The sequence below is a fragment of the Myotis myotis genome, unplaced genomic scaffold (assembly GCF_014108235.1).
Source record: "Myotis myotis isolate mMyoMyo1 unplaced genomic scaffold, mMyoMyo1.p scaffold_m19_p_15, whole genome shotgun sequence".
NCBI classification, from domain to species: Eukaryota; Metazoa; Chordata; class Mammalia; order Chiroptera; family Vespertilionidae; genus Myotis; species Myotis myotis.
Genome location: NW_023416319.1, coordinates 22,124,639 through 22,148,170, shown reverse-complemented (window position 1 = coordinate 22,148,170; position 23,532 = coordinate 22,124,639). Strand labels below are relative to the sequence as shown.

At 43.0% G+C, this 23,532-nt stretch overlaps 1 protein-coding gene across 2 annotated transcripts in view; it reads left to right on the top strand.

Annotated features, from left to right (window-relative positions):
• The window catches only part of PLCE1 (phospholipase C epsilon 1), a 288,663-nt gene that overhangs the window by 206,604 nt on the left and 58,527 nt on the right, over positions 1-23,532 (top strand). For both annotated transcript variants that reach the window (XM_036336551.1, XM_036336550.1), the window contains exons 5-8: positions 3,285-3,430; positions 6,856-7,114; positions 8,881-9,089; positions 17,896-18,571. In XM_036336551.1, coding sequence (XP_036192444.1) covers positions 3,285-3,430; positions 6,856-7,114; positions 8,881-9,089; positions 17,896-18,571 — 1,290 coding nt within the window. The remainder of the gene's footprint in view (positions 1-3,284; positions 3,431-6,855; positions 7,115-8,880; positions 9,090-17,895; positions 18,572-23,532) is intronic.

Sequence of the window (23,532 nt, the reverse complement as noted above, 5' to 3'; positions counted from 1 at the left end):
TGCCACATTTAACACCTTTCCACTCAGAGATGCTCCCTATGCTTGAGTTGTAGTACTTTATACGTAGGCGACTTGTGCGTTTTCCTGTGTGATTTATGTCCTGGAAATTACTCTGCATTGGCAACACATCGCATTTTCCACTTAGTAAACGTAGCCACTGTTTATGCTTTGGGCAACATTTTACAGTGGTCGCCAAATCCTTGTTTCCTTATGTGTCGTTTATTTTTTATAATCAGTGATGGCATTCCCATCAGTTAATGCCTGTGAAGTTGTGAATGCATTAGGCAGCAATAAGAATTGTCCCTGAAGTCTGTAAACAGATGTTGGGGTGTGTGTGTGTGTGTGTGTGTGTGTGTGTGTGTGTGTGTGTGTGTGTGTTTATGATAACAGTGCTTACATAATCTCAACAACCAGACCCTAGGGACTCACACTCGGAGAGGGAACAGTTGGTTTAAATTAGGTTTCCATGTGAAATACGGTATCTCTATTTTTTTCCTAGCATTGTGGGAAAGTATATGGAAAATCATTTGACTGATAGGAAATAAATCTGGATGCTTGATCAGGACTGAGGCACAAACCATGTGCTGGTCTCTGCTCCATGAAGCAGGACTCTCCAGAGAAAGAGGAGTTAACCCTTTCAGACTACTGAGCTAATGAATCACCAGAATAGCCTGAAAGAACCACGACTTTCCAGAGACATGATTTGACATCAATTTCAAAAACAATACAACGGAGCTAAAGCTACAGAAAGATATAGCCAAAGGCCTCAAAAACTAATCCATTGGATGTCCTTGAGGAACCATTTTAACTTCTACGATTTCATTTTTATTTGTAAGGTGACAGGTTTGAATTTCTAGCTCAAAGAGTTGATGATCTTATGATTCTAAGTGTTTTCTGGCGAATTCCCACAGCAGGATAGGGCTTATCGGACACACATCACGCTACAGGAAGAATTGGACAGAAGCACCAAAGATACTCAGTCTCTATCAGCAAAATAATTTCGTGCTCTGGAGAGCCAGGGTTTCACAAAGGTGACTTTTAATTGGGTAACCAGGTGAAGGGACAAGGCTTGGAAATGGTGAGCAAGGGCTTATTTAGCTACAGGGAAGGGGTTGGCTCTGCAAATCCCAGAGGGAAATCCTTTGTGCTCCAAGCAGCCCTGAGAGATTGGAATAAATGGGTATCTTTTCCCCGGGAGACTCAGAAGTCCTTGCAGGGTGAACAGGACCAGAGCTCATCCTAGGGGGGTTGATGCCTAATCTCTCCTGATGTTGCATGAGGACCCAGCGAAGTCCAGACAGGTAGAGAGCAGAGGAGCATGCTCAGAGCCCCCTGGGCTGGGCCGGGAGGAGGCAGGGATCACTGCAGTGCTCCTGGCTGCTACCAGAGTGTGATGCTGTCTTATCACTGCAGCTCCATGTTGCTATTATTTCTCTACCTGTTCCTGAGTGGGGAGAAGAAAAGGGTGTTCAGCATCGATCTCTTCTGGTCTATTTTGTTCTTTAACCATTTTTTTGTGTGTGTGGCACTCTTCTCGATATCTTCTTTTTTTCCAGTTCTGTCCTCTTACTGAGGGCTTAGATGGACCTAACCAATGCCCCGTGGAAACTGTCACCCTTCATCAGGTGAAAGAGCACCCGACTGGGAGTCCTAGTTTTGACATCAACAAGAATTGTGACCTCAGAAAGTCACTTCTCCCATGAGCCATAGATTCCTGACCTGGAAAATGGGGTTGGACTGCCCTCTGTTGTGGCTGCCAGCAGTAAAGGCCATTCATTCCTATCACTTTATGGCAGTGCATACATTCCTCTCATTTTACAGGAGTGCATACAGAACTCTTCTTCCTGCCGTTGTCATGAGTCACCATCAACTCTGTTGACGCCTCACTCTCACTCAGGCCAGAGAAGCAAGTGTCTCCCCCCTGCTTCCCCCACCCGCTCAGGTTTCAACACTGTTTTTGAACCAAGTGCAACTAATGGTCCATGGGGAGTTAAGATCAGAGCTTCTGTTTGTTAAAAACTGAGCTTATAAGCCCAGACAGTAGCCAAGATGAAGAAAGCAACTTAAGTGAATGCTAGTGTCCAAGCACCAAAGTATAAGTAGCAGAAAAATAATCTCAGAGACTAAGCAGAGGATTGTGAGGCTGCATATCGTAAAGGGGGTCTTAGTACTCGGTTATTCTTAAATATCATACTCCAATCTGCGTAGAAAAGTCAAATCATATTAAAATAAATGTAAGCCCAGAGCTAGACAACATTAGCGTTTCCATATACACATTAGGCATTTAGTAAGTAGGTAATTAGTGTCACCTCTGGGGCACACACCTAAGTTCAAATTCAGGATTTGCCACCTTTTGGTTGGGGACCTTGGGCAAGTCCCTTAGGCCTCTGTCCCTCAGTTTTCTCTTCTATAAAGTGAGGATAATAGTAGTCCCTGACTCTTAGGATTGTTGTGAGAGATAAATGAGTTATGTAAAGTGCTTAACACAATTCCTGGTACATCGTAAGTGTTATATAAGTATTTGTTCTTCTCAGTTTTGCTTAGTCATTTGGGGAGCATAATAGATAATGCATTTGTAGAAGATAGCTCAAAAAATGTAGTTTTTCACTTGATATTATGTATTTTACTACTGATAAGTATCTTTCATGGATGGGCTAAGTGCACTGATTGCATTTAATCTTGCTGTCCATTGGTCAAATAATTTAAATCATTATCCTTTGGCCTTATTTTTGTATAGTTTCATTGGATTGTATAGATCAAAAGAGATTTTATGAATTGCCTTTCAGCCTCCTTTTATTTATTTTTATTTTTATTTTTTTGTTCATCATCACCCGAGGATATTTCCTCCATTGATTTTTAGAGAGAGTGGAGCAGGGGAAGAAAGAAATAGAGACATCAATGTGAGAGAAACACATCAACCAGTTGCCTCCTGCGCCTGTCCGGACTGGGGTTAAAACCTGCAACCCAGGTACATGACCTTGACCGGGAATCCAACTTGAGACCCTTCCGTATGCAGGACTGTGCTCTAGCCACTGAGCAACATCAGCCAGGGCCAGCCTACTGATTTTTAAAATGAAGATAAAGACTACAGAGAGGTTACATGACTTTCCCATTGCAAAGCCGTGACGGAGAGTCAGTGACAGTGTCACCTTAGTCCCTTGGCTGGATCCTTCACTACCTAATACTAAGATTATTAGAAAAACAGTTTTTTTGTGAGAAAAAATATATATTTGTCAAGCTTCCAGGACATAGTTTCAGTCAGTGCCCCTCTCTGCACTTTCCAGGTGAGCTCCTGGGTGACGTGGCTGATCCTCACAGCCGGCTCCATGGAGGAGAAGCGGGAAGTCTTCTCATATTTGGTGCATGTGGCCAAATGCTGCTGGAACATGGGCAACTACAACACCGTCATGGAGTTCTTGGCCGGCCTCAGGTATGCGCAGTGGGGAATACGGCTGTCTGGGCACAGCTTCCTCTTACGAGCTGAATGGCACTGAATTAACTGCCCTGGTAACCACATGTACCCAAAACAGGCCGTCGGTAGTGGCAATCAATACAAATCATTCCATCAGGTACCCGCTAATCTTGAGGGATTTCTTTGTTCTTTTATGTCAGATACAAGAGATAAGTTGCTAGATGTTCTTATGATAGAATAATGGTAGAGTTAGAGCTAGAGCTAGTGTTCGTGCCTTCAGGCTTGAAAATATTTAGATTATAAGTAATTGAACTGCATCAAGATAACTAAAGTTTTCTTTAAGCAATTGGATGGAAAGAGAGAGCAGCCTTATTGTTAAATGATTTTGGTTTTCTAATTGTACATTTTGCTTCCTCAAACTAAATTCTCAGCTATTTTAAGGAAACAATTAGAAATACAAAGATTTACATATAACAATACTTATTCAGTCATGGTGTCAGTTTAAAATAACCCAAATGAACAAGAAAAAAATGAAGGAACTAATAGGACACATCCATACACTGGAATGTTATTTAGCCACCAAAATTAATGTTTATGACAATTTTTTAATATCATTGGAAAATAAGTAACATAATACACAAAAATATGTGGGAACAAAGCTATATGTAATAACCTCCGCAATATTTATACATCAAAGTTTATAGAATATTTATACCAGGCAGACACAAATAGAATAAATACTAGAAGGAAAGATACCTAATGTTGTATGTGGATGGTAGATCTTTGGGTGGATTTCCTGTATTTTTGGTATTTTCCAGATTTTCTACAATGATCCTCTAGTACAGTAGTTCTCAACCTGTGGGTCGCGACCCCTTTGCGGTCAAATGACCCTTTCACAGGGATCGCCTAAGACCATCCTGCATATCAGATATTTACATTACGATTCATAACAGTAGCAACATTGCAGTTATGAAGTAGCAACGAAAATAATTTTATGGTTGGGTCACAACATGAGGAACTGTATTTAAAGGGCCAGAAGGTTGAGAACCACTGCTCTAGTACCTTTATAATCAAAAAAAAGAAATAAAAGTTTTAAAATAGTGTCAATTCTCAATCTAACAAAAAAAAACAAACATTGATCTTTGCTGAGGTTTGACTACTCTGTTACGGAAAGGATGATCAAGTAATGAGAACCATGTCTCATTCATTTATTCACTTCGTTTATTTATACCTCCTTTTCATGCCCAAAAATAGATTTTCACCAGCCGATAAGAAACCAGCTGTAGGACTAGCTGGACTTAAAGGGGTGAAATCGGAAAAACTTTTATTTTCCTGACCTCACTGTGTTTCAAACCTGCTAGCTGGCCCTCCCTCCCTTGGCTTGGATTACACCGTGGGCGAGCCTGTCACTTTCCCAGCCACTGGTGTGGTTAATGAGCTGTCCTTCACCTATGCTCATGAGTGTGAGTGAATCCCTGCAAAAAAAAAGCAGGTTGTCTAAGAGTGTACAGTGTGACACCATTTATATGCAGTTTACAAAACAGCCAATTCTACAAACTGCTTAATGACATATACACATGTTGTGGAAGTAAAAGACCTGTTTGGGAATGAGATCACTGCAGTCACAGCTGTGGTCCCCTTTGGTGCGGGAGAGGGGTGAGCATGTCCTCAATGGAGGAATCCACTGGGGCCTCAACCGTACTGTTGTTGTTGTTAATCCTCACTGGAGGATATTTTTTGCATTGATTTTAGGGAGAGTGGGAGGGGGAAGGTGGAGAGGAGAGAGAGAGAGAGAGAGAGAGAGAGAGAGAGAGAGAGAGAGAGAGAGAGAGAGACATCGATGTGAGAGACCCACAGCAATTGGTTGCCTCCCACACTTGCTCTGACTGGGGTGGGGAACCTGCAACCCACATATGGAATCGAACCTGTGACCCTTTGGATTTCAGGCTGACGCTCTAACCACTTAGCAGTGTTGGCCAGGACTCAACCATATTATTAATGTTTTATTTTTTAAACCAAGAGGTTGGTACATGGGTGTTTGTCACATTATATTTCTTTATTCTTTCAAATACTTTATATATTACATAACGAAATTTCAATCCAGTTTGATATAAATAAAAATTGCAGCCTCTCAGTTAATTTAAAGCTTTACCCTTTCCCATATTTTGCAGCCCAACCAGTCTCAGGAAGCTGCAGTAGGATGAAAAGGAATGGTATATCTTTTCTCTCCCTCCCTCCACCTCAGGGTCCTGCAGGAAAGGTGGACAGGAGAGCAGAGAAGGAAGCAGGGTAGAGGAAGGAGGAGTCTTACTGGACCGGAACAGCTGTAATCTGGCCTCGGTGTTCCCATAGAGAGAGCTGTATGGGGTGATTTGGGGTTTTTTTCTAGTTATGCCCCCAACATCCTCCACCTCCCATGGCACCATTGCCTGGCAAGAGGCAATGCACCCTCAGTCCCCAGGGTCCAGCTCCGGAGGCCCTGCCCTCCCAGACGTTCCTCTAGAGTCACCTCATTTGGCAGGCGGACCTTTTAAGATAGTGCAGGGCTAACTGCCTGGCACAGTGTCCACTCCGGACTCACAGGAAACACTCTCAGACTGCAAACGCATGACACACCCACTGGAACCTTCTCCCTCACATGGCAGCTTCTCTTGTCAGACTTTCCCAGGCAAGAGTCACACACCAGTCTGTGTGATCCACAAACTTCCCAGGACCCAGGTCCACCTCTCTAAAGAGTCCACTTGAAGCCCCCAAACTTCAGGTGATGTCCCCTTTCCCCATAACACTGATAGTATTCTCTACCCAGCCGACCAGATGCAGTCGTGGCTGGTGGTGGGTACGAGACCACTGGGGTGCAGAGCAGTTTCAGTAACAACCTGGAACCTCTCCTTAGCAGCAATTTCAAAATAGGAAAGTCCCATGTAACATCCTTTTATGCAAATAATACTTCAAGGTCATGTCCCTCAGGATGGGCCAGTGGCTTGAGTCAAAGCTGGAGTCAGTAAAAGCAAAGAGGCTGAAGCAGGCCTCACGTGCACCGCTGAGGGACTGTCGAATCCAGGGGTCACACTGAAAGGATCAAGAGGAGTGGATGACACGTTTCCTGCAGGCAACCCTCCATCAGTACTGGTGTGAACACTGTTCCCCAGAGGTTTCCCTCTGGGCATCGCTGCTAGGAAAGCTCCCGCCTAAGTTCAGTGCCCACCTTCCAAACTGACGCCTTCCACATGGGTTTTCGTTTGTATCGGTCCTGTCTCATTTTGTGTTTCAATTTATAAAAGTAATATTAGACATCATTTGGGGAGTAGGTAGAGATATGGATCCTAAATAAATATCAAAACAGAGAGAAAAAGAATGAATCTATATAGAATTTAGGCTATGTACTGTAAACCCTATTATTTCTCCTTCCGTCTGAAAAAAAGGTGTCATTTACTTGCAAATAGGTCAAGAAAAGTTTTAAAAATGTGGCAGTTCATGGACCAGTCTGACCTGGAGACCATGAGGAGTCTGAAGGATGCCATGGCTCAGCACGAATCCTCCTGCGAGTACAGGAAGGTGGTGACGCGGGCGCTGCACATCCCGGGCTGCAGGGTGGTCCCGTTCTGCGGGGTGTTTCTGAAGGAGCTCTGTGAAGTGCTGGATGGCGCCTCCGGCCTCGTGAAGCTCTGCCCCAGATACAATTCCCAGGAGGAAACTCTAGAGGTGAGGCCTTTCGCAGTCCTCGCGATCCGCCATCCGGAGCCTCACTGCTGTCCCTGGCTGTCACTCACTTCAGTGAGGAGGGATGCCTCCGTGACCCCAGGGGTCTGTTGTTACTGCTGTGCAGATCACGGAGAACAGAACACCAACCGGCACTGTTTGGGGCTGAGGATAGTTAAGTTAGTTTTTTTTTTTTTTAATTGATTTCAGAAGGGAAGGGAGGGGGAAAGGGAGAAAAACATCCATGAGGAGAGAGAATCATGGATCCACTGCCTCCTGCACACCCCCTTCCGGGGATCAAGCCCACAACCCCGGGCATGTGCCCCTGACTGGAATCGAACCTGGGACCCTTCAGTCCACAGGCCAACGCTCTATCCACTGAGCCAACCCAGCCAGGGCTGGTTAAGTTAGCTTTAGTGGGACAATGTGAAGGCACCAGTGGAAATGGGCATTGCTTTCTGATTTTTTTCTTAAGGTTGATGGGGTTTTCTTCTGTCTCATTGGTTGGGGATGTCTGGATGCAGAGGATAAAGGAAGTCAGGTGAGAGTATTAACTTTTCCAAATCGGCAGAAGTAAGAATGTGAGCAAGTCAGCAGTGCCTTCCTCTCTTTCTTTGGGTGGGGAGGGGGGACGATGGAAAAGCTGGTGCCTCATCTGAAGATGGGCTCCAGGCTGCTGGCCATGGCTGCCTCACTTGTCCCAGGCCCATTGCTTCCTGTTTCTGACTCCCAGAGAGGAGAGGACCATGTGAGCTTTGCCTTGGGGCATTGGGCACTGGAGAGGAGGGACACTGGGAAACTGGACGAAGGTAAGAAACCTCCCTATTTTAGGTGGAGAAATGAAAGGAGAGACTAAATGGGAGGGTAACTTCATGGAGAATTTTGAGGAGTCCTGGAACTCGATTCAGTTGTAGGACACACCTGGAAGGGTCATTCTCACCATGGGGGCAGTACCCACTGATCTTACACACACACACACACACATGCCTGCACGCACGCATGCACACGCACTCCCTCTCGGTGGCAGTGGGAAGACTCTTCTAAAACACCAGCCTCTTCTATGTCACCTGGTCACAAAGGCGTCTCCTGGTATCAGGGAGACCTGACAGCCCCTGACGGTTACAGACAACTCAGCCAGCTCCATCTCTCGGCTTATTTAAGGGGAATGAAAGTGTAAGAAATGAAGGAGAACACTGAAAGCAAGTCCCCCAGCCGCACCCACACCAGCTCCCTCGTGCTTCAGAAGGAGGGAACGCCACATCTCAAGGCCCCACTGTAGCAGGGGGTGGGAGAAACTTCCCATCAAGACACAGAGGACAAGAGTGCAAACACGCCCAGGAAGCCTCTGTGTCACCTTAGGACACATGGGAAGTAAAGCAAATTCCACCTTGCTCAGTGATTTTACCTGGTTCCGTAGTATAGTATACTTTTTCATGGTTCTCAATTCTCCTTGCCCTTCCGAGGTGAAGTGGCTAATCTTCTCTCTAGGGAACCTTGGAATAATACTGCTTTTTGTGTTTTCAATCCCAAGTGCAGTGTTAGTTCCTAGAGGGACTAAAGTTGTCTTAGCGAAAACAAGAATAAGTTTTGATAGTTCATGTGGTGAAAGGGGAAAAATGTGTTTCCTGGAGGTTCTTGTTTTTTCCCAATAAAATAGGCACAAATACCATTATTTATGACTATTATGATTTCATTTCTGTAGTCATGTAGGTTATTTAGATATACTGTATGAAATCTCAATAACCATCTCTTGGTATATTTTTCCATAGTTTGTAGCTGACTACAGTGGACAAGATAATTTTTTACAACGTGTGGGACAAAATGGTTTGAAGAATTCGGAAAAAGAGTCCACCGTCAACAGCATCTTTCAGATCATCAGGAGCTGCAGCCGCAGTCTGGAGGCGGAGGACGAGGACAGCCCCAGTGAGGGGAGCGGCTCTCGGAAAAACTCCCTGAAGGACAAAGCTCCTCGCTGCCAGTGAGTTTGCATTTAACGGGAAGGAGGGTGCTCATTGCTCCTTCTTCCTACTTCGGTTTGGTTTCAGGTAGATGCCTAAAAAAATCTACCTTTATCAGTAAGCAATGCTTCTTTCTCTCCCATCATTACCAATTCTGAATTAGAATGTTTTTAATACGTTTTTATTGATTTCAGAGAGGAAGGGAGAAGGAGAGTTAGAAACATCAGTGGTGAGAGAGAATCATTGATCGGCTGCCTCCTGCACACTCCACACTGGGGATAGAGCCTGCAACCCACGCATGTGCCCTGACTAGGAATCAAACTGTTACCTCTTAGTTCATAGGTCAACGCTAAACCACTGAGCCATACGCGCTGGGCAAGGATTTTTTTTTTTTTTTCTAAAACATCTTTATTACTATACTAGAGGCCCAGTGCCCAGCCCCAATCAGGGCTGATCTGGGCTAGGCCTGTTGGGGGAGGAGATGGTGGGAGGTTGGCCGGCTGGCCATACCCCTATCAGGACCCAATCAGGGCGGGCCAGCTGGGGGAAAGGGCCACAGGCGATTGTCCGGTAGGACCCACCCCCGATTGGGGTTGGGGGCCGATTGGGTGCAGGCTGGCCATGGGGAGGGGCTGTGGGTGGTGGGCCAGATGGCCACGCCCCCGAATGGGGTGTGGGGTGACGATTGGGGGCCAGCGGCCTGGGGGAGGGGCTATGGGTGGTTGGCCGGTCCTGCCCCTGATTGGGGTCGGGGGCCAATCTGGGGTAGGGGCCGGGTGGGGAGAGGAGCTACAGGAGATTGGCTGGCCAGCCCCGCACCCTATTGGTGTGTGTTGGGTGGCGATCAGAGGTGGGGCTAGCCAAGGGGAGGGGCTGCGGCCCAATCTGGGTGATGGGGGCCCATCAGGAGATGGCCGGCCAGGGGGAGGGGCTGCAGGAGGTTGGCCACCCTTCCCTGCCCCCTATTGGGTTTGGAGGTGTTTGATCAGGGACTGGCTGGCCAGGGGGAAGGGAAGAGACATTTGGCTGGTGGCCCACTCCTTTTTTTTTTTTTTTTTTTTTTTTTTTGCAATTTCACAACTTTTATTTGTGGTGCCTGTGCTATGTCTCGAATATACCTTATCCCCCTGCCCCAGACAGTGACAGGGAGGGAGCAGCAAAAAATAGAAGACATTCCTCCCTATTGCACATGGACCCTATATACAGAACCATCTGGCCCAGGCCAGCGGGATGCTTGGCACATTCTGCTCAGGGACGGGAAGAGTGACTGGTGGCAGCACACATGAGAGGGGACCTCCGGGCACTGGTCTTGGCACTGCCTGGTCCTCGGTTCCTTCCTGGTCCTGTCTGCAGCCCTGATTCCCCTACCTGGCTCAGCCTCCTGTCTCCATCCTGGCCTCAGATGGCCCCCTTTGCTCCTGGGGGCTCTGTCCTCCCCTCCCAGCCTGGAGGTCCCAAGGGGAGGTTATGGCTTCTCAGACACTCCCCAGCAGCCCTGTCACTCGTGTTCAAAGAATTTTTCTTTTTAATTTGGCTGCTTTGTTCTAAAATTACTGCTTATAATCTAATTTCTTGCCATCGGTTAGCCCTCTAAAGCAGTGGTTCTCAACCTTCTAGCCCTTTAAAGACAGTTCCTCATGTTGTGACCCAACCATAAAATTATTTTCGTTGCTACTTCATAACTGTAATGTTGCTACTGTTATGAATCGTAATGTAAATATCTGATATGCAGGATGGTCTTAGGCGACCCCTGTGAAAGAGTCGTTCGACCGCCAAAGGGATCGCGACCCACAGGTTGAGAACCACTGCTCTAAAGGAAACTAGAGTTACCCTGCTATTTCTAAAAATTCAACCAATTAAATTTCAGGATTAGAACCATGGTCCCATTTGTTTATTTCATAGTTGCTATGTAAATAGTTTTTAATAATCACTGAGTGGAACACAGGAGTGGTGAGTATTAACACTTTTAAATGAAATATAGTGATTTAGTAGGGGTAGAGTGAGACCTAGATAGTATTTTTAGCAGCTTCCCCCAACCTTTGAGTGATTCTAAGTCAGGTGGTCAAGGATCTCACTTTCAGAAACACAGCTCTGTGAGATGACAACCTCAGCTTTGCAACTGTTTAGTTGTCCCAATTGCTATTTTTCAGCAGGCATTGCAATCTAGCCAGATGTGCTTACCCACAACCAAATGGAAGACCAGAAACCAGGGGGCATGCGTTGCTTCTCTTCAAGGCCGTTTAGTCACGGTCAAGCCCATCTCAAATGGCAGAGCCTGGCCCAGCTGGAGGAATGAATCCTTCACACCTCTAAAACTGTTAGGTCTACTGATGTTGGCATCTTTGCCACGAAAGGTTTTATTGTAAACAGTACTCATGAGTCAGACCTTGCCATTGTCTTAGGGTCCTTATACGTGTGTGTGTGTGTGTGTGTGTGTGTGTGTGTGTGTGTGTGTTCATAAGCCATTGCTTTCATTTTGCAGAGTCTTTCCCGGTTGTCTGTGTATGTATGTGAGCCTACGATGGGAAGAGTGACAGTGTTTTCAGAAAATAATTTATTTGGAATTGGAGTACTGGATACTTAGACTCAGTGGTGAACACAGAAATGAATGCTTTGTATCTGAACCCCTAATGCTATCATGTTTTAAGGAGGTAAACCTATATTCCAAATTTCTTCGGGCCTCCTTCCAGACTTCACTTCCTTGCTCATTCCTCCACAGAGGACTCAGGTGCTCAGCGGTGAACTGTTAGTGCCCTCACCAGTGTCCCAGCCCTAAAGCTCAAATGTCTCACAGGTAGCTTTCTTTTAAGTTTATCTCAGTTCAGAGATTACTTGAAAGTTTTCTCACTAACAGTGTGTTGACATTAGTATTATACATATATATGTGTGTGTGTGTGTATGTGTGTGTGTGTATGTATATATGTATATGTGTGTATATATGTGTGTGTGTGTGTGTGTGTGTGTATATATAAATATATCTCTATATATAGCATCATATATGTGTTAGCATATACAGTATTAGGGGACCACTTACAAATAAGCACATGTCTACCCAAGGAGCGTCTCATAGCCATTTAAGGTCTTAACCTCTATCTATCTCTATTAACCTGTGTAGGTATCTATGTATATATCTACCTCCTTCCACAAAAAAATTTGTAGATGCCTATGAGAATAAATATAAATAATTGAAGATATTAAGGAAAATAAGTTAGGGAGAAATAATACAAAAGTGTATGCTCTACATTCTTTATAGTGACTTAATTTTGTTCTGAGATTCTTAATGGCCAGAGGGAAGATGGAGTCATGATTTATCACAAGTTTCACAATATTTGTAAGAAAAATCAAACAGACATTTGGGAAAATCTTTTCTTCATATTGAGATCTGGCAAAAATTCATTCCTTAAATCCTGTAAGGGAAATATCATCCCTGAATAGATAAAATAATGCATTTCATATGGCTCTTTTTTTATAACAACCTTTACTTGTTTTGGGGTAGGGTGTTAATTAAACGTGTCCACCGTTCTAAAATCCCTTCAGGAGTGTTACCTTTGGTTGAGCCTCCGAGACCAAGCCTCTGAGCTTTCCCTTCGCCTTCACCATCTTTTCCTTTTGCTGGGGGTTCCTTCAAGTGATAAATTTCTTACCTAATCCTGTCACCTCTCATGACATTTTTATTTCCAACCTTCTGCTTATTCTCTTGTTCTCTTCCTAACGGTTTTATCGTCTACATCCTAAGAACATTTCTCTTCCGCTTCCCATTTTCCAGATCCTGCTTCTAAGCACTCTTAGGAGGAGGGAGAAAGGCTCAAAAATGTAAATATTTCTTTTACAAAACCTGTGAAGCCATGTTGAAATGCTCACATTGTAACCTCTGTGTCTCGGTACCAGGAGCAGTTTCTTTACCCCAAGTGACCGCGACTCTGAAATGAAGCGCTGGACACAGGAGGCGGGCGTGGGGTGTTTGATAAAGTCACTGACAGCAGACCAGCAGGCACTGTTTCCAGGACTTGGGAATCCATTCCGGGTCCGGAGCCTCATACTGACATTGTAAATACAGTCCCGACAATAATGACATTAGTAATATTTAACGTGCTGTTATTTATTGAGAGCCACTTTTAGGAAACTTTGTCGTAATATTTTACATCTGTTACATTATTCAATCCTCACAGCAGTTGCGTTTTCCTCGTGATCCCTCGCCCAGCAGGGCCAGGATGTAACCTCAAGCTAACGGGCTCCGAAGCCCACACACCACCCAGATATGATTTAGAAGCTGCTGGTTGTTGAGGAAAGTGCTAGGTTAATTAAAAGCAAGAACTTGCCAGAAGCAAGCTTAAAAGTCTGGATGTTATTAGAGAGCAGCTATAGTTAGTCCTTTGGAAAAGGTATACATTTTCTCTGATCTTACAAAATTAATTTAGGCTTATCACCTGATGAAGTATGTTCAGGTAATCATATTAACTTTGTAGGAAGTCATGAAGGGTTATTAAGAAAATGCACTTGTCCCCTAGTAGGATATTTTCATCAGGGAACATTAGAAAAGTGTTTATCCATCAATGTATGGTTTCTAACTGGAGGCTGCTACAGAAGCCCTCGGGGGTGGGATACAAACTTTCCTTCTCTTTTCACTCCGTTGTCCTCTCAAGACGTATGACTTGTTTGACAAGGTAGTTTCTTTACCGGTAAACCACATCTTTGACATTTAGTTAATGTTATTTGGTTCCTAAATAAATCCTTAACTTCCACCTTATTCCTTTTTGTAAACCCACAGAAACGTGTCTCCTGAGAGGGTCAGGTACAGAAGTGCATAAAATCCACTAAGAGACAAAGCTGCTAGGTTCCTTCTCGAAAGGAACTTATTTCTTTACAGACAATTGTCAGTTTTATCTGGGCGCTCGTCCCTGGAAGAATGCTTTGTAATGGAATATTAACACTGAGCATTCGTTCTTTAGTTCTGAAAAGGAAGGAAGGAAGGAAGGAAGGAAGGAAGGAAGGAAGGAAGGAAGGAAGGAAGGAAGGAAGGAAGGAAGGAAGGAAGGAAGGAAGAAGGGAGGGAGGGAGGAAGGGAGGAAGGAAGGAAGGAAGGAAGGAAGGAAGGAAGGAAGGAAGGAAGGAAGGAAGGAAGGAAGGAAGGAAGGAAGAAGGGAGGAAGGAAGGAAGAAACTGACTCCGAGAAAGGGTGTCTATACCCTCTCCCAGCTCCCACCATCTCTGAGCAGCAGAAATGGGCTCCAGAAAAGCTTAGAGTTTTCCTTTCCAGACACTATTCTTCATAATTAATGCTTGAAGGGGTTTTGGTTTTTTGGTGTGTGTTTGTTTTTTTGGCTGGAAAATACTTGATTTAGTTCAGAACTCAAACTAAACAAAATATGGGAAACACCATTTCTCTTGCTAAATGAAAATCAGAAATTTAAGTCCAGCTTAACATATGTTGTATTTCATGGGTACTAACACTTCCCAATTGAATCCTTTTTGTACTTTAAAAACAAAACAAAACAAAAACAAAAATGATGACATGGAGAATGTGGAAATGGTTCCAAAGAAAGGAAATAAAAAGATTAAAGGGCTTGGATGTGGTCTAAAGAAAGCCCCTCTAGAGGAACAGCTGGGCCGGGTTAGGCTCAGGAACGGAAGTGGGGAAGGAGAGGTGGGAGGGAAGAAACCTCCGTCTTCCTATACTTAATCATAGTGGTATACTTCACTGAGCCAGATGCTGTGATGTGTGCTTTACGAGCATTATTTTACTTGAACTTCATCATTTATCTGTGAAATGGGTATTGTCTTTTTGCCAGTAACTGATAGGTAAAGTGAGGCTCAGAGAAGTTGAGTGATTTGACTAGGTCAACCAGCAAATAGGTAGTGGAGCTGACCATTAGACATAGAGTGATTCTAGAGGGCGTGTTCCCAATCACATGCTATATGTGGGGGCCTGGGCATCAGTATAGCATATGTAAGAGGACACAAGTATTGGTTTTCCATTGTACTGAGAGCAATTTCATAAGGATGGAACTAAGTGTCTACAAAGAACTTTTTTTTCTTTCTTTCTTCACCTTTTTATGTGGAAATGGAACATTAAGTGCATAAAGTAGAATGAATGTATTTTTGCACAGAGCAACCAGATCTCGATTTCTAATAACTTTCTTCAAGAGAAGAAAGCAAAGCTCCTTGGAGAAGTGGCTGATTCTAAGACGGGGGCTGGAAACACACAAGATGAGCCAGGAACATGTTGTTGTGCCAGAAAGTAGAGATGTGCTTAGAAAAACAACAAAACAGACTGTCAACATGACTTACCCCGTGGACGCTGACCTGGCCGAGGGCGTGTTGGTCATGGGCTGTTTTTTAAAAAAGTACACAAGAGCCGACTGCAAAAGCTCCCAATAGCCAATTTGAGCAAAATAAAGTAGCATTAGATTATAAACTAAAGTGTTAAATAAATATGCACGAGTTCATATTTATAAATGATAAATAAAAAAATGGGGGAGAAGGGATAATTCCAAATAACTTATTAGATACTCTGCCCTGTAGGAGATAGAGCATAACATAACTCCTCACTCCTTACACATGGGCTACGCCTAGTGACTTCCTTCCAAAGAGGACAGTGTAGAGAGGAGGTTTTAAAATAAAAAACAGCCCATGACCAACACCCCCTCACCCAGGTCAGCGTCAACGGGGGTAAGTCATGTTGACAGTCTGTTCCCTGGATATAACGTGATGAGAATGGCACTCCCTTTGTGGGCTTCCTGCCCAGAATCTCGGACCCCAGTCTACTTATAAGAAAAATATCAGGCAAATTCTAATTGAGGGACATTCTACAAAATACCTGAGCAGTGTTTCTCAAAACTGTCAAGATCATCAAAAACAAGGAAAGGCTGAGAAACCGTCATGTCTAAGAGGAGCCTAAAGAAACAGGACAACTAAGTACAATGTGGTGTCCTGGATGGAGTCCCGGAACAGAAAAAGGACATGGGTGAAAAATGAAGGAAATCTAAATAGAGTATGGACTGTTGTGAATAGTAATGTATCAGTCTTGGTTTACGAATTGTGTCAAATATTCCATCCTTAATATAAGATGTTAATAATAGGGTAAAGTGGATGCAGAGGTATACTCTCTTTGCAATTTCTCTACATATCTAAAACTATTCCAAAATTTAACATTTTCTTAAAAACTGGTGTATTTGAATAATTATCAAGTGAATATGTGCATAACTACCATCCAGAGTGGAAACATTACCAGCTCCCATAAACCCCTTATTTCCCTTCTTAATTATATCACTAATTTCTCCCCCTAGAGAAAAATTCACTGCTGTCAATTTTATGATAATACGTCCTGCTTTTCTTTATAATTTTACCACTATTATGCATTTCTACATTTTTTCCTGATTTAGAAATTTACATGTATATAAATGCAGTATTATTTCTTGTGTGTCTTACTTATGATTTGCCCATGTTGTTGCACGTAGTTAGCTGTTGGGTATTATTTTCATTGCTGTGCAGAATTACATTGTATGAGTACACCATATTTTATCCATTTTATCGTTGCTGAACATTTGGGTTGTTTCCAGGGTGGGTAACCTGAAAAGGATATTCTCACCTTCAGATTTGTGAGATCTCCTATAGGTTTCTTTCCTTTTTTTAAGGATATCTATTTATGTGAGGCGAGGAGGAAGACCTGCTATTTGGAAGCAGGACTGGGATCTTGCTCGGGGACCAGAATCTAGACTGAGTCTAAGAAGCCCAGTGCTGCTGCTGCTCATGCTTCCCCAAGAGGCAGTGGGCTGCCCAAGCGCCTCAGGACAATGGGAACATTCCTTCCCAGACATGTGTGGACCTGCTCCTTCTCAGTTTTACTCACCCCTTTGCTTGTAATGTGTATGGGTCAAACAGCAGAAACCTTGCTCTTACTAACAATCCCTCATGCTTTGAAGAGAATGAATCTCTCTTGGGCATGTTCCTACCCAGGCGACCAGATAGAAAGGAGGCAGTGATCTCCCTTGCCTTCCCCCCTCTCCACTCCCAGATTCTTCTTGCTCTAAAAACACAGGTTCCTCACTCAGGGAAGGAAACATGCTAACTTTTCTAAGCAGACAAGTCCTTTGTGTGCACGCGCGTGTGCATACACACCCAGTGAGAATCTAAGATTGTGTCAGGGAGACCTGTTTTGCTCCTCTGGCCGCCTTGACTCTATTTCCCAACAAGTGTCTTTGAACTAATGTGTTTGATTTTTAACAGAGGCTTTTCTCAGGCCAGCTTATTAAGTCTTGATTTGCCTACTTTAGCCCTGCTGTATTCAGGTCATGACTCTTGTTAATGATCAAGTTGAAGGCGTAAGAACCTAGTGGTAAAGGTTCCAGGCTAAAGAGTCAGACAGACCAGAATCCTGCCTCGGGTAGGCCTCTTCTGAGCTGGGTAACCTGGAGCGAGTTACCCACCCCTTCTGAACCTCAGGTATCTTCTTAGGATTTAAAAAAAAAAAATAGCAAGAAACCTTACTTCGAAAGTAGGGTCAAGTGCAAAAATGTATGTAAGAATATTTAACACAGTTCCTGACACAAGAGGGAAAATGAATACATAATGATGATTGCTGTTGACATTAAAATACGTAACTAACTTAGTAATTTCTTATCCCTGTGTTTATAATATCACTGTATATAAGGTTTTAGAATACAAGGATAGCTATAAAAAATTACTGTGACTTTTAGCATTTTATGTTTTCTATGCTAATTTGAATTCATAGTGGAATAAAAAATGCTGTCCAGTGTCAGTAAAAGGCTTTGTGTTGTTCTCACTTCTGCTTATAAGACAGACCAAATTTGTATCTTTTTCCATCAGGTTTGTAATTGGAGATTTGCTGGACACAGAAAATGACATCTTTGAACAGCCCAAAGAGTGGGACCCTCATGGGTTAGAAGAGCCACAGAAGGCCTTTGACCACGGGATAGAGCTCATCCCATGGTACGTGCTGTCCATCCGAGCTGACGTGCACCAGTTCCTGCTGCAGGGGGCCACGGTCATCCACTATGACCAGGACACGCACCTCTCTGCCCGCTGCTTCCTCCAGCTTCAGCCTGACAATAGCACCTTGACCTGGATAAAGCCCACCACAGCCTCCCCAGCTAGTGCAAAAGCAAAACTTGGTATGCCTACTGCCACGTCCGAGCCTGGCAAATTCCCATTACTGGGCAATGCTGGATTAAGTGGCCTGGCGGAGGGGGTCTTGGATTTGTTTTCCGTAAAGGCTGTGTACATGGGGCACCCTAGCATTGATATACACACTGTGTGTGTTCAGAACAAACTGAGTAGCATGTTTCTCTCGGAGACTGGTGTGACACTGCTCTATGGGCTTCAGACCACGGACAATAGATTACTGCACTTTGTGGCACCAAAGCACACAGCTAAAATGCTCTTCAGTGGGTTGTTGGAACTCACTAAAGCTGTGAGAAAGATGAGGAAGTTCCCTGACCAAAGACAGCAGTGGCTGCGGAAACAGTACGTCAGCCTCTATCAGGTAAGGGGTGTGACCTTCCCTCTCTCCTCAATAGCATCATTCTCCAGGTATAAATCTTGGCAACCAGACCACCAGGGCTCATTCTCCCAGCTCAGCCACTTCCTACCTGAGTGTTAGGGCAGCTTTTACTTAGCCTCTCTGTGCTCAGTCTTTATCTATAAAATGAGAATAACAGCAATACCTACTCATAGGGTGGCTATAAGGTTTCATTGAGTTAATATGTGTAAAGGCATAATGTAAATTCATATATATAAAAGATACTGGCTCATAGTAAGTCCTATTATTATTTGGTATGAAAATAGTGACTGTGGTCATTGTACCTCTCTCGTCTGGAAAGAAACCAGTTAATGTAAAAGCATTTTCCCTTAAAGTTTCCATTGAAAGCATTGTGATCTTAACACTTTTGTTATTAATTAGGGACTAACTGATACATTGGAAACCTTCGCTTTAGGAATACAAATCCTGCTCCACCACCTAATATGCTACGTGACTCTTGGGAAGTTATTTAACTGACTGTATTTCTAACTATAGAACTTCTAAGGTCAACAGAAACTTTCCCAAGTGTGGGATAACTCACGTGGAGTTCCTCCCAACAAGGTTCACAGTGGAAGCAGCTTTGGGAGGTAGTTCCTCACTGTCAGCTGCTGAACCTGAGTCTCTCATTAACCCTAAATTATCAGGTACGGTCACACCCCACACTGTGTTCAGGACTGACAGTGGGACTGGGCTGAAAGAGGTGGTGAGAAGAGACACTGTGCTTGTGGAGAAAGCAGGGCAGAGACTGGATACCAAGTCACAGGCCCCACCACAAGGCGACACTGTAGATAGCATTGTCAAACAAGCTGTTTCAAAGCATTCGGTTCCTTTTTTTTATGCTTTTCTATCTCTGGGAGAAGGGGGGACTTAACTTTTTTACTAGTGTCACAGAACAAATAGAACTATGACTTAAAATACTAAAACGACTGATTTCACGTACTTTCCACAGTTCTAACATGTTTCTGACAAGTAGACACATTTCCCCTGCGGGATGTAAAGAGAGGTGCATATAATTCTCCTGCTTTCCCGCTTCCTCGTGCCCATGCAATACCTCTGAAGAGAGAGCATGTCCTGAATAAGTAACTTGATTAATTAATTAATAAGCACATAGGCCTACGTACACGGGTATGCTAATGCCGCACAGCACAAAGCCAGTTTTAGTTAATTCATCTAAAGTGGGAACCAGAATACCTGCTTCCTATCTACTCCACAGGGAGCTTTCAATGCTGTCAGCTGCTTGGAGGAAGGGTCTTCAGGAGCGATTATGAATATTGATTTTTACTTAAAATCATTCCGCAGCCTTATAGAATCATGGAAATCCAGTCAACCTGGCCATAAATTATCCGAAGTCTTTGAGCTCAAATACAACCACAGGCACAAAGCCTATGTGATTTATTGGCTCCATTTGTTTCCTTCCCAAGCTTAGAGCATACAGTAGCTGAATTAACCCATAAAGTGTACTTGGTTTCTCAGTTTTTACTGAAAGAGGCACCAGCTCAGACCATGAACAGCTTATGAGAAGAAGGAAGAGGTGCTGCGCTACACCTCTCCCTTCCCCCACCAAACCCTGGTCCCTCCTCCCTGCATGGAACCAAGTGGTTACAGTGTAAAGGCAAAACAACTCCATATATCTCAGTCTCTTCTGAAAACAGGTGATGTTCTTCCTTAAAACGTTGTTCTACGTGAACTGCCTAGGAAGGCAGGCAACATGTCTTAGAAATAAACACTAGAGATTTCTTGGTCAACAAACTGACAATTTTCCTATTATACAGACTTGTTCTCAGACTATCTTAGGGAACATCAAAATGATGCTAATTTGGTACTCGGAGAACAAAAGGTCAAATAGGCAGCATGCAAATGCCCCTCTGGGTGACTTATAATAAGGCTTAGCACATTTAAGGCTTGGAGGATTCCCAAGTACAAAAGAAACCTATTTAAATGTATATTTAAGTTAAAGAAATTTATTTTTAAAAAAGTCTTGAGTTCTTCCAAACTTCTTTGAAGGGCCCTGCAAGAGTATTTCTTTATCTCTAATTTAGGAAGAGCTTGTATGGAAAATAATATTTCTAACATTCGAGTCCCCTTGTGTGATGAATGCATGCGACGTTACCTTCAAATAAAAGTATTTTAATTTTAGTAAATTGATCTAATGGAAATAGTAGCAGGAGATAAAACAAAAGTCAAGAAGAAATAGTGACATTTGTAATGAAGCCTAGGAATACAGGAAAGTAAAAGAAAGTAAACCATACAGAGAATTGATGTGAAGTGTAGAGGAAAAACTAGTATCAACAACTTTGGCTCAAGATTATCATGGGCAGAGCTAAGAACCCATAATCCTGGGTATTTGGAAAGATCTCTGGGAAGCTGAGAAGGTTAGGTATAGGATTACCAGTTGTTAGACAGACTTCTTTGGTAGTAAGCAACAGAAACAAATCTGGCTATCTTCAAGAAAAATAAGGATTTATTCAAAGGATTAGATTAGTTTAACTGTCTTCAATATATCATGTGCAAAGATATGCTAAGAGGTAAAAGTGCATGAATATCTTTTTAAAATATATATATTTTATTGATTTTTTACAGAGAGAAAGGGAGAAGGATAGAGAGTTAGAAACATCGATGAGAGAGAAACATCGATCAGCTGCCTCCTGCACACCTCCTACTAGGGATGTGCCCGCAACCAAGGTACATGCCCTTGACCGGAATCGAACCTGGGGCCTTTCAGTCCGCAGGCCGACGCTCTATCCACTGAGCCAAACCATTTAGGGCATGAATATCTTTTAAGGAATCGATTTCCTGATCCCCAACTTCCACATGAACTTTTTTCTAAAACTGAGAATGTGCTTTCATCACAGTAGTCCTTCTCCCTAATTAAAAATAGAAGGTGTATCATTCACCCATCCCAAACAAGGTTATTGTTTTGTATAAAATGAAAGAAAGATTCTAACCACATTTCAGATCCCAGAACATCTCCTTTAAAGATTAAACAAAGGAATCCTGCCTTTTTCAGGCCTAAGATATTTTCGTTAAGACTAAAGTCTGGCCCATGTTGGGATGTTCTGATTTAGAGAAGCCAACGCAGTAGAGACAGATTCATTTATACATAGAAGGTAATTGGGTCTATTACATTTCTCATTAGAGACTTCCTTTTTAGAACAGTTTTGGTTTTACAATAAAATTGAGAGAATGGTACATTGATTTTCCATGAACCTCCCACCAGCATGCATGCATAGGCTCCCCTATAGTCAGCATCAGGCACCGAAATGGTACATTTTCTTACAAAGGATGAGCCTACATTGACACATCATAATCACCCAAAGTCCACAGTTTATCTTAGTGTTCACTCTGGGTATGTTTACTTGCCATCTGTATGTCTTCTTTGCTGAAGTATCTGTTACAGTCTTTGGTGATTTTTAAAATCAGGTTGATTGCCTTCTTCTTGTTGAATGTTAAGATTTCTTTGTATATTTTGGATAGCAGTCCTTTATCAGATGTTTCTTTTGCAAATATTTTCTCCCATTCGGTGGCTTGTCTTCTAATTGTCTTAATAGTATCTTTTGCAGAGTTTTAAATTTTAATGGAGTTATTAAATTTTGGAAAATGTATTAGTTAAGACCCATAGATAAAATTTTTACAAAATTTCTTTTGTATGTAGAGTATGCTATTCAGTAAGGTAGATAAAACCTATTTATGAAATTGGGTCATTGGCTACTTTGGAACCAATTGTAGGGACCTGTTAGCCGGGACTTTCTTCAGCAAGCCTACACCAGGTGGAATGATCTCCAGCCATTTTTATTCTTGCATCACTGCATTCAAGATTCTTCTTCCAGGGAGGGAAGTTCTGTTGGGTTTCTTTGGATCCTGTGTCAACCATTGGTCAAGGGATGCTATACCCCTGACTATATCCAGGGGATAAGGGATAAAGTAAAATTGGGGTATGGTTAGAGAAAAGAGAAATGATTAATGGACAGGTATAAATCACAGATATCCACTACAAGAGAGCACCAAAAGTTTCCCACATCAAGTACCTAATTTGCTCAGCATCCTGGGATCCTGAACAGGATGCAGGAAGTGATAGGTCACAACTCAAGTCATAAAATCAGACAGTCATTGAACATTAGGAAGAAGGAGCAGGCACACGCACAGACACACACACACACACACACACACACACACAAGGCCTCTTTATTATTTACAAAGCAAAATCCATTTACAGCCACTTCTTTAGAACTACAAAGGAGGACTAGCCTTAAACATTTGCAGAAAATAAAGGTAGTAAATGGAAAGTATTTTTAAAAGAGCCCTTTTATGCAACCTGTGAGCTATCAATATCTTTAATTCATATGCAACTTTTTGTAGTTTTATTAACTGGGTTTCCTAACTTATAGGGAGAATTTTTTACCATTATCAATTGAACTATTAATATTTAATTCAATAAATAAATTCTTGCTGCTCACTGCATGTTATATGGCATTGCCTTAGGAGAAACAGCTACTGTAGGTCACATTGCCTGCCCTTCGAGTGTGTTTTTGCTGCTCACAGCATCATCATATGCCTGGTGTTCTGAGTCCCTGGGCGCTCTATTCCCGGATATTAGTCACTTGGGAGGATGGCAGCCCAACTCTTTGAGGTGTTCCTCAGAACCCTCCAGAGTGAATTTTAGGTATGCCACATACCCTATCTTTAAATCAGACTGTCCCAAGCATCAAACAATGTGAAAATACCTAGAGTAAAACAATAAAAAATAAGGATTGATTTTACTTAAATAGATTTCACACACACCCAAGTCCTCCAAAGCCCTAATTTGCAAAATACGTCTTAATGAATTTTTTGGGGGTGGTAATTCTGTACATAACCTTGGAAAATGGGAAGGGAAATTATTTTTGTTAATACCAGTTGAACATGGCCCTATTAAAGCACGTCTCTGG